General features: G+C 42.2%; 1 protein-coding gene across 2 annotated transcripts in view; it reads left to right on the forward strand.

Moving 5' to 3' along the window:
- The first annotated feature begins 1,528 nt into the window (after positions 1 to 1,528).
- The window catches only part of timp2a (TIMP metallopeptidase inhibitor 2a), a 16,809-nt gene continuing 1,170 nt past the window's right edge, over positions 1,529 to 17,167 (forward strand). The window contains exons 1-6 of one of the 2 annotated variants that reach the window (XM_061705684.1): positions 1,529 to 1,658; positions 1,729 to 1,957; positions 10,756 to 10,856; positions 10,933 to 11,041; positions 12,526 to 12,650; positions 13,863 to 17,167. The exon at positions 13,863 to 17,167 is cut by the window's right edge and continues 1,170 nt beyond it. In XM_061705684.1, coding sequence (XP_061561668.1) covers positions 1,828 to 1,957; positions 10,756 to 10,856; positions 10,933 to 11,041; positions 12,526 to 12,650; positions 13,863 to 14,060 — 663 coding nt within the window. In that variant the 5' untranslated portion in view covers positions 1,529 to 1,658; positions 1,729 to 1,827 and the 3' untranslated portion in view covers positions 14,061 to 17,167. The remainder of the gene's footprint in view (positions 1,659 to 1,728; positions 1,958 to 10,755; positions 10,857 to 10,932; positions 11,042 to 12,525; positions 12,651 to 13,862) is intronic. The other variant, XM_061705683.1, reaches the window with a different exon arrangement.

Below are 17,167 nucleotides of genomic sequence, written 5' to 3' on the forward strand. Positions count from 1 at the left end.
TAGGGGTGTGTAGACTTTATAGATCCACTGTGTATGTGTGTGTATATATATATATATATATATATATATATATATATATATACATAATGTATACGTGTGTGTGTGTGTGTGTATAGCTATGTTAGCAAAACATTTAGGGTCACTCGTGGTGGTTCTATTTAATTGGCATCAGGAATATGTGGAGGTCCCTGCTAAGAGTTTAGATGGTGCTTGCCTCCCTCAGCGATTTACATACGCTTACAGAAATTGAATACCGTTGTTTTTCATCATGTTTAATTTATAAGATAACGTGTGACCCGGTTTAAAATATAAATTAAAAGGTTAAACAATGTACCCATTACAATTTAAAATAAAATACCTCATTGATACATGTCTACAGTGCATGTACCATATACTCTGCAATGTTATGCATATCAGATTAGATACAATTTTGCTGTCATTACAATAAAATATTGAGTAGCAGATGCAACAAAGCAGTAAACTACAGTTTAATATAGCATGTGGGAATGCTCAGTTATGGACTATTAATAATAATAATGTGCACTTTAACATCGATATAAAGTTTAGAACAATTAACAAACTTTAAACTAGTGGTTCTCAAACTTTATACACCAAGTACCTCCTCAAAAAATAACTGTCTCCCCTCGTACTGCTATCGTTACCAACTTTAAAATACAGTAGCGTAGTGGGCGTAAGTATTTATAAAACCCAACATAGAAGTTTTATTCCTAAAATGTATATTGGATACTATTTTAAGCCACTGCAACATGGAAAGTTTGAACATTACCACTGTGCTTAAAAATAGGAAACTAAAAACCTGCACTTAATGACGCAATCAAAATGTATTGCACACAAAAGTTAAACATTTTACCTGAATAAATGTTTCAAAACAAACAGTTCTAAAACATTGAATGCAAATCTGTTGAACTTAAAAGTAAAATACAACTGAACTGTACTTTAGAAGCGTGCTGTACTGATTTGAAAAGTAAGCACAGTTTGAACAGGCAATTCAATGATTCTTTCACATACCACTCGTCCTAGAGGAATCCTGTGTACCACTAACGGCACTCATACCACACTTTGAGAACCACTGCTTTAGACATGTTGAACGGGTTGAAAAAAATCATATATATAAAAGGGTGAAACTGTTAAAAGCAGGAAAAACCCCTGCTGGCCAGATGTAAATACAACAGAGCATCATTACTACTACTACATCATTAAAGTAATATTAATTGGGCATTGCTTTACATTTGAATCTGTGTTAGCTGTTCCGTTTTAAGAGTTAATAGTAATTAGTTTTGATGTGCTGTAATTATATTTTGCCTAAATAGCCTAACGAGCCCGGACGAGCCCGCTCTGCGTGGACCCAAAAGGTTTGGGAACCCCAGCGACAGGAAATGGATGAATACATAGATTCCATTTGCATATGGCTGCATTTGACGCAATTAGGAGCATTCGGGACCTTCCCGCTTGCCGTACCCGTGAGGGGGCGTGGCCAGGGATAAATCACTATAAGATAGCCGAGCACCCGACGACAACAAGAGTCCTTGAACGCCACTTGGAAGCCGAACGGACCTCGAATGCGAGACGAAACCCGACTTCACTTTTGTGACGTACGCCAACCGCCCGCCGTGTCGTTGACGTCTTGACTCACTACGGTAAAAAATAAAATTAAAAAAATAATAATAATAAAAAATAATAATAATAATAAGATATATCTATACACAGAAAAAGAACGAGATTCGCTTCACGTTGAAAATTGCACCGCCAACACTGGAAAAAAAAATCTATTCAAAATTCAAAACCCCTAGCGGGTCTGCGTCAACAATGCCGCTGAGCGTGAATGGAGTCGTGTGCACGCTGGCACTGCTGCTCGTCTGGCGAGCGGAGGAGCTGGCCGAGGCGTGCAGCTGCGCCCCGGTGCACCCGCAACAGGCATTCTGCAACGCCGACGTGGGTGAGTATGCCGCCCACATACGCTTGTCGTCGTCGTCGTCGTCGTCGTTGTTGTTGTTATTGTTGTTGTTTGCTCCACATGCGCCACCGCTAGCAACCTCGTCATCAATCTGTTTAGGGCGCTAGTGGCGGTGTGCTGCTCAAGGCCACGACTCTGGCTGCATTCTGATTTGCACCGCAGCGCCCTTGTCCTGCAGACCCCCTTTGAGATCACCACAGACCCCTCCGCAAAAAAAAAAGGAAAAAAACGGTCTTAAAAAAACAACAACAAGAAATGTAATGAAATGAGCGAGGCTGCTTAATTTAAGGTAAATGACGTGCCAGTAGAACAGGAAAATTTGACTTGGCAAGATTTCATGTCAACATAGCTAGCCTCAAAACCCCTCACCTATGTATTAAAACGTTTGTGCTGTATTTATACTAAATACACCATCAATAGAAGTATGGTAGTCTTTATTTTTTCGCTTGAGTTACTCATAACCAATAATAAAATCTCGATGGCAAATTCTAATACAATTTTTAAGGGGGGTAAAAAATGATGAAGCAAGTAAAATGCTCTAACACAAAAACTTCCTGGTAAGAAGAAATATCATGGCAGATAAAGGAAGATGTATATGTATATATATATATATATATATATATATATATATATAAACAGGAAAATTGAATGTGCAAAAAATGAATCTAATCGAACTAAATATCACACAAAAAAACACCAGTAATTAAATGCTTATAGATTCCTATGTGAATAGTTTAAACCCTAAATATAGCACAAAATATACATTTAAATACAGATTCATACTCATTTTACAACATTAACGTTAAAATGAAATGGCTTACAAATCATTTGATTTGGAGATAAATGTTCGAGCAAAAACACACTTGCGGCTCTCCCTAACTTCTGCTAACCACCCAGGCTAAACGAGGCTCCTCCCTGACATACAAAGATCTTATATGGGTGAAGATGCATTACTTCAACATACTCCCTTGATGCCTAGTACTACTTTCCTCTTAGGCCAGGCTTTGGTGCCATCTTGTGGCATCTTAGGGCATTACAGGGGGGAAAAAAACGCCAAAAATGATGTCCTTACTGTCATAAACCAAGCAACAAGGACGCAATGCAACTTTTGTTTACTACCTGACCCGCTTTTGTTTCTCAACCCACCAATTGAGAATCATGGCTCTAATGAACCTAAACTTGACCCTTTTTGGTGTTTTATATGCAAACATAGATGTATGGTGAAATATAGAAGTTACTGTTTTTGGACTGGAAGGAGGATGTCGTGGCATCATTTTGGACAGAATGACGAACAAATGAAGCCTAAAGTCTGCTGCGTTGCTGTCCGTTGAATACATATTTATAGAGTGCAGCCAGAAAGTATTAACAGTGCTTCCTTTTTTCCCACATTTTGTTACATTACAGCCTTCTCTTAAAATGAAATCAGTCATTTATTTTCCTCTAAATTGTACACACAGTACCTCAAAATGACAATGTAAAAAAATGTTCTTTTATTGATTACATTTTTGGGGCTAATTTATTACAAATAAAAAACTAAGAAATCACATGTACACAAGTATTTATTTATTTTGCTCCATACTTTGTGAATGTCAAGTCTTTTTGAATATGATTCCACAAGCTTGGCACACCTAGCTGTATCTATAGCCAGTTTTTCCCCATTCTTTGCGGTGATTCATGAATGCATGTGTTTCGTAGTCCTTACGGTGTCCTGTAGTGTGTTTGATTTCCTGTACTGCCACCTTTCTGCCGTGGGGCAGCGGAGCACTCTGCCCCGAGTTTCCAAGGAAACGGGCATCATCTCATGTCACCGATGGTGTAGTGGTACACTTGCCTGACTTGGGTGCAGGCAGAATTGGTTCAGTTCCCACTCAGTGCCAGCGTGATTTGGACGTCTGTGTGTGCCCTGTTATTGATGGGCGGCCATTGCAGGGTGTGGGGCTGGCTTTCACCCGAAGCCAGCTGGGATAGACTACATCTTGCTGTGATGTTGAACTGGATAAGCGGTACAGAAGGTGGATGGATAAATGATCTTTGCTGAAAATTTGGTATAAAAGTGTCAAAATGGCATACTGACTGAAATCAAAGTATTTTAAAGAGCCTTATTTTGTTGGACGACTTTTTTTTTGGTTGCATTTTTTTACCGCAACAGTCTGCTCATGCCATTTTGCACTCAGTATCGACAGTCTTTTTTGTTGCTGCAAGTAAGTCAGACGCACACTCTGGAAGCGACACAGCGCATTTACGAGGCCTCCGGGACGCCAACGGGGCTCGGCTGGGGCAACGTGGCACGGCGGAGGGAAAAGAGCCAAACAGTGTGGAAAGGGTGGCTTTCACTTTAGGGTCGGGTGGGTGGGTGGGTTCGAAGAAATCAAATCTCTGCAAACCTTCCTCTCTCTTTGGACTTGATTTCCACTCCTTTTTGCGAGGAGGTGTGGTGCAAGTTTTGGAATTACAGGAATGCTTCACAACAGTTTAGCACACGCCAAAAAAAACCATCAGAAACGCTCGCAAGTGCACGCATGATGCCGAGCGCTGCGGCTCCGATGACATCTGGATGACATCCAGGGTGTGTTTTCAAGCAAGGGGGAAGCAATGAAAGTCCCAGTGTGTGCGAAGATTTGTGGGAGAACTTGCACCTCCTCGTTGTTGTCGTCTTTTTTCATTGTTTTCTATTTACTGGCTGAATGGCAAATTTCACAACGATGTTGTACTCAAAGAGCCTTTGATGGGGCGGGGACATGACATGGAAGTTTTGCGGGGATTTCAAAAGGGCTGGGCGCCCTGTAAAGGGAATTCAGAGATTTGTTTCTGAATTCATTATACATGTTTGAAGATAATTGCCCAAAATGTGCAAAGACTGAGACTTATGTCACACTCAATTGTGGAGATATAGTGTTAAACAGTTTTTCATCTTTTCAGTTTTCCTATTTTTCTGGGCCGTGGCTAAAACGGCGCCGCCTGGCGAACTTTGGAGTCCCCCACAATTTAAGGACTTTAGCGCCTTCTTTTCCATTAGCGTTTATCCGGTGCAATTGTAATAGTGCCGTTAGCTAGCTAGTTATCCTTACACCCCAAAACACAGCTTTCCGTCCGATAGTTCACTGGTAAGACTTATTTTTTGGTCTCCCCCCCCCTTCTAATGTTCTGTATTAATAGCAGATGCTTTAATGTTGACAAAAAAATGTGAAGCTCATGAAAATCAGTTGAGAAATGAGAGCTCATATTTATTTTCAATGTCCATGCGTTGCCTTTGATTGGAACGTTGGAAGAATCACCTTTTATTGTCATGAACATGCATGCATGCATGCATGCATTCACACGAAATTTGTTCTCTGCATTTAAACCATCACAGTGAACACATACGCGTGTGAACGCAACACACTGGAGCAGGGGGCAGCTGAAGCGCCCGGAGAGCATTTTCGGTATCAGTGTCTCGCTCAAGGACACCACAGCCGTGAGTCCGGGGGATGTCGGCGGACGGTCCAGTCGGGGTCTTGAACCTAGGTCCCCCACGGTGGCGGGCGATGAGCTTAACCACTCGGCCACGGCTGCCCGTGGGCTCACCGACGTGGGTGCTACACAGGCACGTCTCTTAGCGAGGCTGCTACAACGCTGGCGTTTCCAGTCTTCGTTTCTGTACGATCGTTCGCAGTCTCAAATCACTCTGCCGACCCCTCTCGCCGCAAAGGCAAACGCCCACCTTGAGCATCTCCACGCGACGCGGTGTTCTGTCGTCCCGCCTTCGCAGCGCATACACAATGAATGGGTTCGTGGACGGGCGTGGTGCGCCCTGCTAAATGCAGTGTATGCAATAACATGTATTTATATGTTAGCTTAAAAAGATGCAGGAAAAAAGGAGTATCCATGTTTCCAGGTAGTAGGAGGAGAGGTATTCGATTGACAGTTAAGCAATGTGTGGTTTCAGCGCATTCAGTGGACACGCCCACAGCGTTCGGGAGAGGAAGCAAAGGCTTGACATTTTTAAAAATGTATTTTTAAAACATTTTTTCCCTCCTCCCATGATTTAGTTTGGCTATGTACAATATGGGCAGGGCTGCGAGAATAATTTTGCTTACTGTATGTTGTCTGTTTCGTAGCAGAAATTAGTTTGTAGGTGCTTCTTTGAAAAAGAAAATGGTCGCCAGAGGGGTCGGAAACGTCAGTAAATGATAACGAACCAAATTGCTAAGTTGGTAACGCTGTGCTTTTGTAAACAAACTCCTCTCTGCTTGGCGCCATCTTGTTGGTGTAAGCAGGGCAGGTCAGCGGGCATGTGGTGTGAACTATGGGAGCTGTAAAAAATATATTTCAACAAAATCGTCCTGACGATGAAACTTTTTTTCAAAATTGATCTGGTCCCTTGCCTGGAGAAACAGGATGTCTCTCACCAGTGTGTGTTTGTTGAGCCGGTGTGTTTTTTAGGCCTTTCGTGAGTCAATAGACCTTTACAGGAAGTCTAAAATGTGGTTTGGGGTTTGCGCATGACACAGCAAAACAGTCGTAGAAAGGATTTTTGTTTTCAAGCCGCATGTCTCTGTGTGATTCCTGCAAACGACATTGTCAAAATGATGCGGTCTGACAATGGGTATTTGTGTAGTGCAAATGTCTTCCATACTGTAAATAACTGGCATGGATGCCCAGCTGTTTTCATGCTCACCGATGCTGCATGTCGGGCCGCAAGCCGCGGCAGTCACGCAGCGTCATGCTCCCGCCTCAAACGTCGGCGAAAATAGTATTTGACCCAGCTAGTTAGTGCGGCAATGCTGCTCTTGTGGTTGTGTGGCTGCTTGTTGCTAGGCAGAATTTGTGGGATGCAATCATTTGTGGCCCCATGCCCAATTTGATTTATATTGTATTTGTATCAAGTCTATTTGGACTTCACAGAGTAGGAAAGGAAAAGGGACAGGTGAAAGGAACAGGAAGGCCAACAAATGTACAGGGAAGACCATATTTGGACTACGAAACACTTATTCATGTACTTTAATCTCACTCTTTCCTTTGTACCTTGGGGCAGAGGCCTCTGCCGCCCCACACACAACAGAGAAAGGACAGCCAGCAAGAGGCGGCAGGAACAGGAAGTCAAACAAATCTGCACTAAAGACACAATAAAGGACTACGAAACGGTGTTAGTTATGCACTTGAATCTCCCTCTTACTATACTATTACTTTGGCAGCTCGGGGCAGAACGTTCAACTGCCCCACATGGCAGAGAAATGACAGGAACAGGAACTTAAACGCATAAAGGACAGTATAAGGACAAGGAAACACACTTACTTACGCAGTTTAATGTCGGAACCGAATTGCTCCTGTTTATTATGTATAAATACAGTCCCCAGGGGTGCCAATATTTCAAGCCATGCCTGCATTGTCTATTTTATATTTACATGTATATGTCTAAAAAAAAAAAAAAAAAAAGAGATCCTTCTCTCATTATTCTGGAATTTAACCAATCGAAATAATTTTGGCAATTCTAATTGACCTAAAACAGGAAAGGTTTAGTCTGATTTCATGTCAGACAGTCTGGGGGGAAAAAAATGGTCTTTTTATATAGTCCGTCTGTATCTTGTGTATAGACGACAACACGGTAGAACCAGAGGCTTCATTTGTTTGTAGTGCTGTCTACAATGATGCAACATCCCCCTTCAAATCCACAAAGAGGAACTTTTAGATTTCACCATTTAACTTTTTGGCGAGCTGAAGGAGCAAAGGAGGAAGTCTAAACTGGGACGAGGGAGGTGGGGGATCATTTCAAAATTAAAGATTTGTTCACATGCTGCTGCTGCTGCTGCACATTAAACGTTGCAGACGGCCAACAAGGCTGACATGACGGAAATTACAGCTGACGTTTTCGCTTTAGCGTGGCCTGATGTAATTGGCTCAACATGTGGCGGCGGATGGAAAAGGAAGAGGGTCGTCATGGTGGTGGTGGGCCGAATGGAGGAGGGGGGTCGCGGTGGGCTGGAGGCGGGGGGATTGCGCATGGAAAAGTTGTCCAGAATCAAGCCCGTCTGAGTCATTCTGCTCCATCCCGAGAGCGCTAACGAGAGAAATGTGGGTCACTCGGTGGTTTGCCGTCGGATTGGCGGCCCGGCGCTGATCACGTGACCTTGTCTTGACTTCACTGTGAAAGCGCGAGCAAGTAGACCAGGGCTGTCCGAAATTCGGCCACACCGGAGAGGGAATTTTGTACGCAACTCGTTATGCGTACAAAATCTATCAATTCAGCAATGCCTGTGAACTTTTGAAACATTAGAAATCATAAATCTTCTACGGTTCATGTTGCCTTTTTATCCAGTTCGCATTGTTCTCTACGGAGTTTGCTTTCTTGTTCCACGTCTCGTCCTCGTCTTCTTCTGTGGTTAGTGAAGTCTTTGACCCGTCCCATCATCTTTTCCTGCGGCGGTTCTTGTCCTATTCAACAACGTTCTCGTCGTCTTCTTTGGTTCACATTGGCTTCACCTTCTACGGGTTGCATAGTCTTCGATATCGGTTCTTCTGTGGTTCGCGTTGTCCTTTTGTGCAGTTTGTCATCCGCACGTCTCCTACTTCTATGGTTTTCGTAATCTTAGTCTTCTGTGTCCCATCGGTTTATATTTTGCTTCGTCTTCTACCTTTGCTTCTTCTACAGTTTGCATCTTTTTCGTCTTCTGCGGTGCATTTTGTCTGGTTTGCATCGTCCTATTCCTCCACAGTCTGCGTCTTCTGTGTCGTCTTCAGCGGTTTGCGCGGTCCTCTTCTACAGTTCACATCTGCTACAGATGGCGCATCTTCTACAGTTTGCTTCATCCTCTTCTACTAGAGTTGGCGCCTTCTTTTATGGTTCACACTTTGGTTTTCTACACTTGCGTTCGCGTCTTAAGGTTCGTTGTCTTCTGCAGTTTAGTTTGTCCACCTCCACGGCTCGAGTCTTCTATGGTTAGCACGTTGTCCGGTTCGCAGCGTCTTCTACAGTTGTCGTCGTCCTCTTCAGTTTATGTCTTCTGCAGATAGTTTTGTCCTCTTCTATGGTTCGTATTGTTCTCTTTTATGTTTTGTGTCTTCTACGGTTCGCGGTGGCAACCGTAGTCTATAGATCGCATTGTCCCCTTCCACATTATTTTCTTCTATGGTGTGCGTCGTCTTCTATGATTAGCGTCTTCTATTGTCACTTCTTCATCTTTTAAGGTTCACTTTCTTCTTCTTCTGCAGTTTGCGTCGTCCTCTTCCACGGTTCAAGTCTACGGTTAGCGTATTCTTCTACAGTTGGTGTCGTTTGTGACCTTTTCAACAGTTGTCATTGTATTCTGTAGTTTGTTGTTCTCTTCTATGGTGCTTATCGTCCTCTTCTGTGGTTGGCGCCTTCATCTTCCATGGCTCACAACTTAGCGTGGCCCATCTCTCTAATTTACCTGCTTCCGATTGGGGCTCATCTGAATGAATCCCTTAGTCTGAGTTCCTCCGAGTACAAGCCCTTGAATTTTCCTCAATAAGGCCGCTTCGAACCTTCCTGTTCAATTGCAGGCATGGATCCTTTTTCGTGCACCCTGTTGTAATAGTATGTAGCTATTGAACTACTTTGCAGGGGGCGCTACTGAGTGGGTTTTGGGGGCTCGTGTTCGGGTGCGTTTGGCCTAAACCTTACACTTTGAGCACTGGTCTTCTACATTTGTTCACCGCCGTGTCGTATTCATGGCAGACGGCGCCTTTAACAGCAACTTCCTGTCAGCTTTGCACCCCCGTCGCCAATCCTGTGCTCGTTAGATTGCTACTCAGAATGAGGTCAGGAAGCGAGAGCGGGGTGAGGGAAAAAAAAACAAAAAAAAAACAGGAATGCAGGCCAGAGCGCCAGCCAGGTACAATCACACTCGCGCGTGTGTGCATGCTGAATATTTGCCGAGTGGCTCTAAAAATGCTGAGGTTTGCACATAGTTCCAAGTGCATAAAGATGAGCATTATTCAATCCTGTATGAAACGCTTAAAATCGGCCAGCACGCTAAAATTGAAAGAGAAAAATTCAAGCAGTTCACGATGCTGATGACCACTAGAAAGACAAATCTGTTGTAAAAAAAAAAAAAAAAAGGCATCAGTGGACATAATGTGAGGGGTTGTTGAATGAATGGACCTGATTTTTAAATTATTTTTTTTAATGTACTGTAGTACAGAGTAGTTATTTAGTCCGAGCTTTTAGGTGTATAAATGGGTATCATAGTCCTCACTCCGTTTTTGTTTGCCTGCCTGTTCCTGTCGTCTCTCCCTGTCCTTTCTTTCCTTTGGGGGGTAGCGGAGCCCCTGCCCCAAGGACACCACATAGGGAGTGTGATATTAAAGTGTCAATAAAGTTGGTGAGCATGCCTTAGTTTGTGTGCGCGTGTCTTAGTGTGTATCTTTGTGTGTGTGTGTGTGTGTGTGTGTTTTATCCACTTTTGATTGTTTTTCCTTGACTCTCTTGCTCACATTTTCCATTGAGAATTTAATGTCGTAAGCATAGCTGAAGCTGGGCGTCGCCAAACACACACACGCAGACTGTGCTTGTATCAGCTTTCAGGTTCTTTAAATAGAGTAAAAAAAAAAAAAAAAAAAAAAGCATTTTTTAGTCATCGTATAGCATCTCCAGTTCAGCCCTTAAAAAGCCTAAAGCATGGTTTGCGTTGACTTTTAAAGGAGGCTGAAGCTCATTTTGTCCACTTTTGCCGTTGCACTGGCACGGCAAAGTCACAATTCCACATACTAGCGGTTTTTCGCTCGTCGATTTTAAAAACTCACTAAACACAGTTTAAAAATATATATGTTTCCTTTAACAGTGATCCGAGCGAAGGTGGTGGGCGAGCGAGAGGTGGACTCTGGCAATGACATTTACGGGAATCCCATCAAGAGGATTCAGTACGATGTTAAGCAAATCAAGGTTAATCGCAAATCAATCGACGTGTTTAGTGCTTTCTCAAAGGCTTCAAGTTCCAACTTTGTTTTTTTCACCGCAGATGTTCAAGGGACCCAGTCAGGACATCGACACCATCTTCACCGCGCCCGTGTCGGCAGTGTGCGGTGTCACCCTGGACACGAGTGGCAAGAAGGAGTACTTGATCTCCGGTGTGTACTTTTCAACTGTAGCGTTGGGAATCGTACAATTTAGCCATCAAACAATAATCACTACATCAGTACGTAGGTCAGCGTTGGGTTGTTTTTGTGCAAGAGGCCCGCTTTTGAATTTTGAGTTTAATTTAATAATAACTGAAATACGAGCGCTGTATGGTGGCAGTGGGCTCAATTCAACTCGCTTCACAATAAGCAGCAGTTTGGCAAATATTGAACAATTCATCAAAAAGAGGCTTCAAGCCATTTGATGCCACTCCCAGTTGATGTTTACTGTCACACTAAACATTAAGAGAATTGCACTTAGTGTATTTTTAAAATGGAGTCACTTAGTGGTCGTAAAAGAGGAAGTCTGTTGTTCTTTGTTGTGTCTGCATGACTGTACAGTATCATGCTGCCTCCCGGTGGCGTAGGAGGGTACACCACAAATAGCGGCACAAAATTGGATTGCAGCATTAAATCGTGATGGATTGTTTAATTCTTTGCCATTTATTTAATTATGTTATTACTGTATGTTTTTATAAAGTTCAATATCATATTGCTATTTTTCCTTATTTAAAAAATATAGACACATTTGACCATTTTTTTTAGCATTTATTTATTTATTTTATGGTGGACAGAAACTGCTAGCAGTCAATCCTCCCAAAAATGAAATATTCTCAAATCAACAAAATGCATACAAAAACAAAATACACTTGATGACCTCCCACATCCCAAAAACATGCATGAATTGGAGACTCTAAATTGCCCGTAGGCATGACTGTGAGTGCGAATGGTTGTTTGTTTCTATGTGCCCTGCGATTGGCTGGCAACCGGTTCAGGGTGTACCCCGCCTCCTGCCCGATGACAGCTGGGATAGGCTCCAGCACGCCCGCGACCCTGGTGAGGAGAAGCGGCTCAGAAAATGGATGGATGGAGATATATATATATATATATATAAAACAACATAAATCTTTTACTTTTAGTAAATTAAGGCTGCAGACAAGTGTAACCAAACAGTCAGAATTATGATGCTATTAAAACATCAATGGCATTTGTCATTGCTTTGGCTCCATGTAGTTCTTTTCTGTGCCGTTTCAAATGCTTATTGCAGGCTGTGAATTCCGCTCAACAGAGGCTGAGCTGCATTGTGTTTGTTTACTGAGTAGCCGTGTGGCTATAGCATAAGGCGGTTACACTTCCTGTCCTTTACCGAATGTACTGCGTGGAAATTCTTTACTCCTCTGTGCCCTACCAGAATGTTCCCTCCCGAAAAATTTGAATACATATACTGTTCCAGCCCTAATATTGATATTTGGTGCTGCATGACTCATCCTCCCTGCAGCTGCAAGGAGTTTTGTCTGTTAAATGTGAGGATGCAGCACGCTCTGCAGACAAGAATACTGCAACCTCAGCAGATGTTTCAAAAGCAAAGCAAAAAAAACCAAACAAACAAAAACAAAAATAAACCTTTTTTTTCATGCTCTGTGTCCTTTTCGCAGGCAAGTCCGATGCCGGTGGGCAAATGCACGTGACGCTGTGTGATTACATTATGCCGTGGGACTTGTTGAGCAACACCCAGAAGAAGAGTCTCACCCAACGCTACCAGATGGGCTGCGAGTGCAAGGTAAGACCTGGGCGTGAAAAAACATTTACACTCTGTAGAGCATTTTAAATTTTAGATTTTAGTCAAAAACCTGTCAAATATTTACTTGTATCAGAAAATTATCGCCATGTGAATGTCAAATATTGAGAGATTCATTGTTTTCCAACCTAACATGTCAATATACAATTTTTGATAGTGTCCCAAAATATATAATAAAAGAATTATGACAATATACTTCAATATATCGTAGAAATAAATATAATTTTAATTAAATAACTACAATTAATAAAAACATATTATACATTTTAAAATGGTTAAAACATTTTAAATTATTCCAGTGAATAATTTTTCACCAAGAAATGATTTATAAAATTATAATATATAGAGTGAAAATGAATTACAATAAATAATAGTCGTTGAATATAATTACAATAAATAAAAAAATAATTATGCTACAATACATTAGAATGATTAAACCTTTTCTTAGTTATAGTAAATATTCAAATTACATATTTTTACATAAATTAAAATATTAATATACAAATTATAATAACTATGATAAATGGAAATATACATGCAGTATACAATATAAAACAATTGTAATAACTAAAAAGAATTACAAATATTTGCTTGTTAAATAAATAACCACATATAAGTAAGTGAAATAAATTATTCTAAATATATACATTTAACTAGATGTACAGTGATAGTGAAATGTATTGTAAGACATTTTACAAACATATTTACAGATGTATAAATAAATATGCGGCACGGTGGACGACTGGTTAACACATCTGCCTCATAGTTCTGAGGACCCGGATTCAAATCCGACCTCGCCTGTGTGGAGTTTGCATGTTTTCTCCGGGTACTCTGGTTTCCTCCCACATCCCAAAAACATACAGGGTAGGTTAATTGAAAACGTCCCGGGAAAAAACCCACACAGGAATGGGGAGAACACGCAACCTCCACACAGGCGAGGCCAGATTGGAACCCGGGTCCTCAGAACTGTGAGGCAGACGTGCTAACCAGTCGCCCACCCTACCGCCTAAATAAATACATGAATGAATAAATAAAGCAGTTCAAAGCAAAGTAAGCCAGTCAAAAATGAAAATATAAATAATATACATTATTGAAATGCTGTGAAATTTGAACCAAAAATGGCCAAGATTCTGTTTTGTAAGACTCTTTCATGCATCCTATGAAAAATGTCCATTTGTGGGGGTTGGTCTGTAGATCGTCCGCTGCCCCTCGCTGCCCTGCGAGATCTCTGCCCCTGAGGAGTGCCTGTGGACGGATCTGATGATCGAGAAGCAAGTGTACGGTCGCCAGGCCAACCACTATGCCTGCGTGAAGCGCGCCGACGGATCCTGCTCCTGGTACCGCGGTGTGGCCCCCCCCAAGAAGGAGTTCCTGGACGCGGAGGATCCCTAGGGTAGGGCCCCTCCGCTTGGGCCTGAAAATTTCAGTTCACACATCATGGGGAAAAAAAAACCCAACATCAGGCCATTTTGATTTAGAGGGGAAAAAAAGAATCTGTAGCCTCTCTGTGTCTATTTTAAACCAAATGAGGGTTCTTTGTTGTCATTGCGGTTGAGGCATGAGACTGGTCTAGTGATGATCGAGTTTCCTCCTGAGGCTGGCGTCAGGAGGACACAACTTCGTTTTTTTGTGTGTGTGTGTGTGTGTGTGTGTGTGTGTGTATGTGTAGCGGCAGAGCACTTCCTCTAAAGCTCTTTGCGTACAAGTCCAAACCAATCGATCCCGGAGCTGCGCACGATGATCCACTTCAATGACCTCATTGTCTGTTTTATCCAAAGCCAAAATTCCAAGTTGCCTTTTTATTTGTTTTATTTTGTTCATCTTTGTGTGTCCTTTTTGACGCATGCCCACATCGGGGTCATCTCATTTCAGAACAACACGATCCAGCATTTTCCTGTGGTGACAAATAGCTCACTGGACCAGTCTAGGGTGTGTGCGAATGCACACGACCAGAAAGATACACATTTCCTTGCTCCCATTTTCCATGAAGCATAGTGAACCGTCTTCAAACAAGAGGCTTATTTTGCACAAATGTGTTAAAATGTGCATCTCCTTGAGCACAATAGTACTATGATACCGCTGATCTGCATTTTGCCAAAGGTCACATGACCAAACCGGAAAACACTTTAGCTGACTTTCTAACTTAGTGACTTTCCTTTTTTAGTGTATGCTATATTAACAAGCATGACCATAGTTTGTTGACATGATTATTTGAAGGAGACCTTTTCTTTATGAATGGTGTCTTCGGACAAAAGTGAAATACTCGTATATCATTTATTTATACTACAGGAAGTCCTCGAGTTACGACGTACTCCACCTACGACGTTTCGACTTTACGACGCCCGTTCCTCGGCCGCCATTTTGTCCCAGCACCATAGTGTTTCTGCTTAGCTAGTACATAGTGCTTGTCTGTGCTTGTGCGCCGGGAGTATCTTTGCCTTTTTTCACACTCTCAGCAGTAGTGGGAACTACAGCATCTTATTTTTTTAATTTGAATGTATTTTAGTTTCTTTACACAAAGTGTTAACCTTTCCTGCTACGGTCGCCTGAACGTGGTCGGGAGACGCAGGGGTTAACTCTCTTCTCTCGTTGCACAGCTGAGCTGGGTGGCGGCAACAATTAAATCCCTCGAAGCACCGATTTGCTGCTTTAATGGCTTTATTAGCTCGGCGCGCACTCCTTCCTCCTTCCCAGTCCCGGATGGACGCACACGCCCCCACACACACTGAGCTTGCTGTCACAATCACGTGGGACAATACCCGTAACAGAAGTATTTCGCCGTACATTTCGACTTTAACGGTGAAATCCGACTTACGCGGAAATTCGTGTTACGTCGCCAGCGTAGGAACGGAACTGGTTCGTAAATCGAGGACTTCCTGTATTATGATATATGTAAACACGAACTAAGCCTAAGCATCAAATATTGTCATTTTTTTGGGTGCGTCTGTGGTGAGATCCAGTGTTAAAAAAAAAGACGTAGATGTTTAAAGTTCCTACGCTTGCTTTGTCACGGGTCCCCTTTGCCGTTCTCCCAAACTCGGAGGAAGTCCTTCGACCTGTGCTGGCGAATGAGGAAGTAGGTTGTGTATGTACGGGATGAGCAGCCCAACCATGAAAATTGGTGGTCATGCTAGATATTGACAGGTTCTGGTACCTAGTACAGGGGACATTGTGGAAAAGTGACTTTTTAATCGTGTATATGCAAATGTTTGGAAAAATACAGCTGAAACATTTGAATTTCTGAATGGAGTCAATGAACCAATACAACTAGCCATTGCTAGTTTGACTCAGGGTTAGAGAAGGTGTGAACTCATATAATGGAGCAATTTCAATCTACTGAATAGTCAGTTTATCGATGAACCTGAGTCGGATTTCTCGGTTCAAGTCACTTAAGTCAGTGATACAACTAAGTCGGCAAAACGGACTCTGTGATCAGATGCACTCGAGTTTCTGAGTCCACAAACTTGAGTCAGTGAACCGATACGAGTCATCCAAGTCCGCTGAAGCAAGTCAATACAACTTTTATCATCTGAGTCTGCGTAATTTCCGCTGATTCGACTAACTCGAGTTAGTGAATTGATACAACTGAGTCATTTTAGCCCAACAACCCAAATAAATCATGCGATAGAACAGTCGTTGGAGTCTGCTGACTTGAGTTGCCGATCTCAGATGAATATGTTCACTCGGTTCACAAATCGTGATTTAACAGAGTCATCGCTGTTGCTGAATCGAGTCAATGAACCGATACGAGACAATTGAGTCCCTAACTCGAATCACTTTACAGATACAACCGAATCATCTGAGTCAGCGCTATATCCGCTTCGTCCGCTAACTGGAATCAGTGAACCGACAGGGTGAGTCAACTGAGTCTCCTAACTCGAGTCAGTTTACTAATGGAACCGAATCCTCTTTTTTTTTTTTTTGAGTCCACATTTGTGAGTTTCTTAAGCCTCTTGTTTAGTCTCTTGTACTGAAATTTATGTGAAATGGGAGCAATCATTAAGTGTTCTATTTTTAGGAGGCACCCTGCAGCTGTACAGCACCTATGCATACGCCTATTTATCCTTACTTGACCATTAGTATTATTTTTTATGAACTATTTACTGCGTTAGTTAACTAGATTTGCACATTTTTCGAGGAACCATTCCCGTACAGAAAGGCCTGAACACTGATGATGTTACAATGATTAGTATTAATATTATTGTTGTTATGTTTATGGCACGCCCCCAAGCAGTTTTCACCTCTTTTGAATGGTGATTGCAGTAGTCCATAAAAGCAAGCAGTCTTGTCGCATGGAATGGCATAGAATGATGAAAAGAGTGATATATATTTTTCTTGAAGATTGCTCTGCTACTTTTAGTGTCTATTACTGATTATGCCTGCATTTTCACGGTTTTGCCAATGTATGGGGGGGTCCGGTGTGGCCCTGTCCTCCTTTTCCGTGTCTTTTCTCCTTCCAAGTTACTCGCCAAAGCTTCCGCACCGCCTTTTAGAACACA

This window comes from Phycodurus eques, chromosome 19 (genome assembly GCF_024500275.1).
Source record: "Phycodurus eques isolate BA_2022a chromosome 19, UOR_Pequ_1.1, whole genome shotgun sequence".
NCBI lineage: Eukaryota > Metazoa > Chordata > Actinopteri > Syngnathiformes > Syngnathidae > Phycodurus > Phycodurus eques.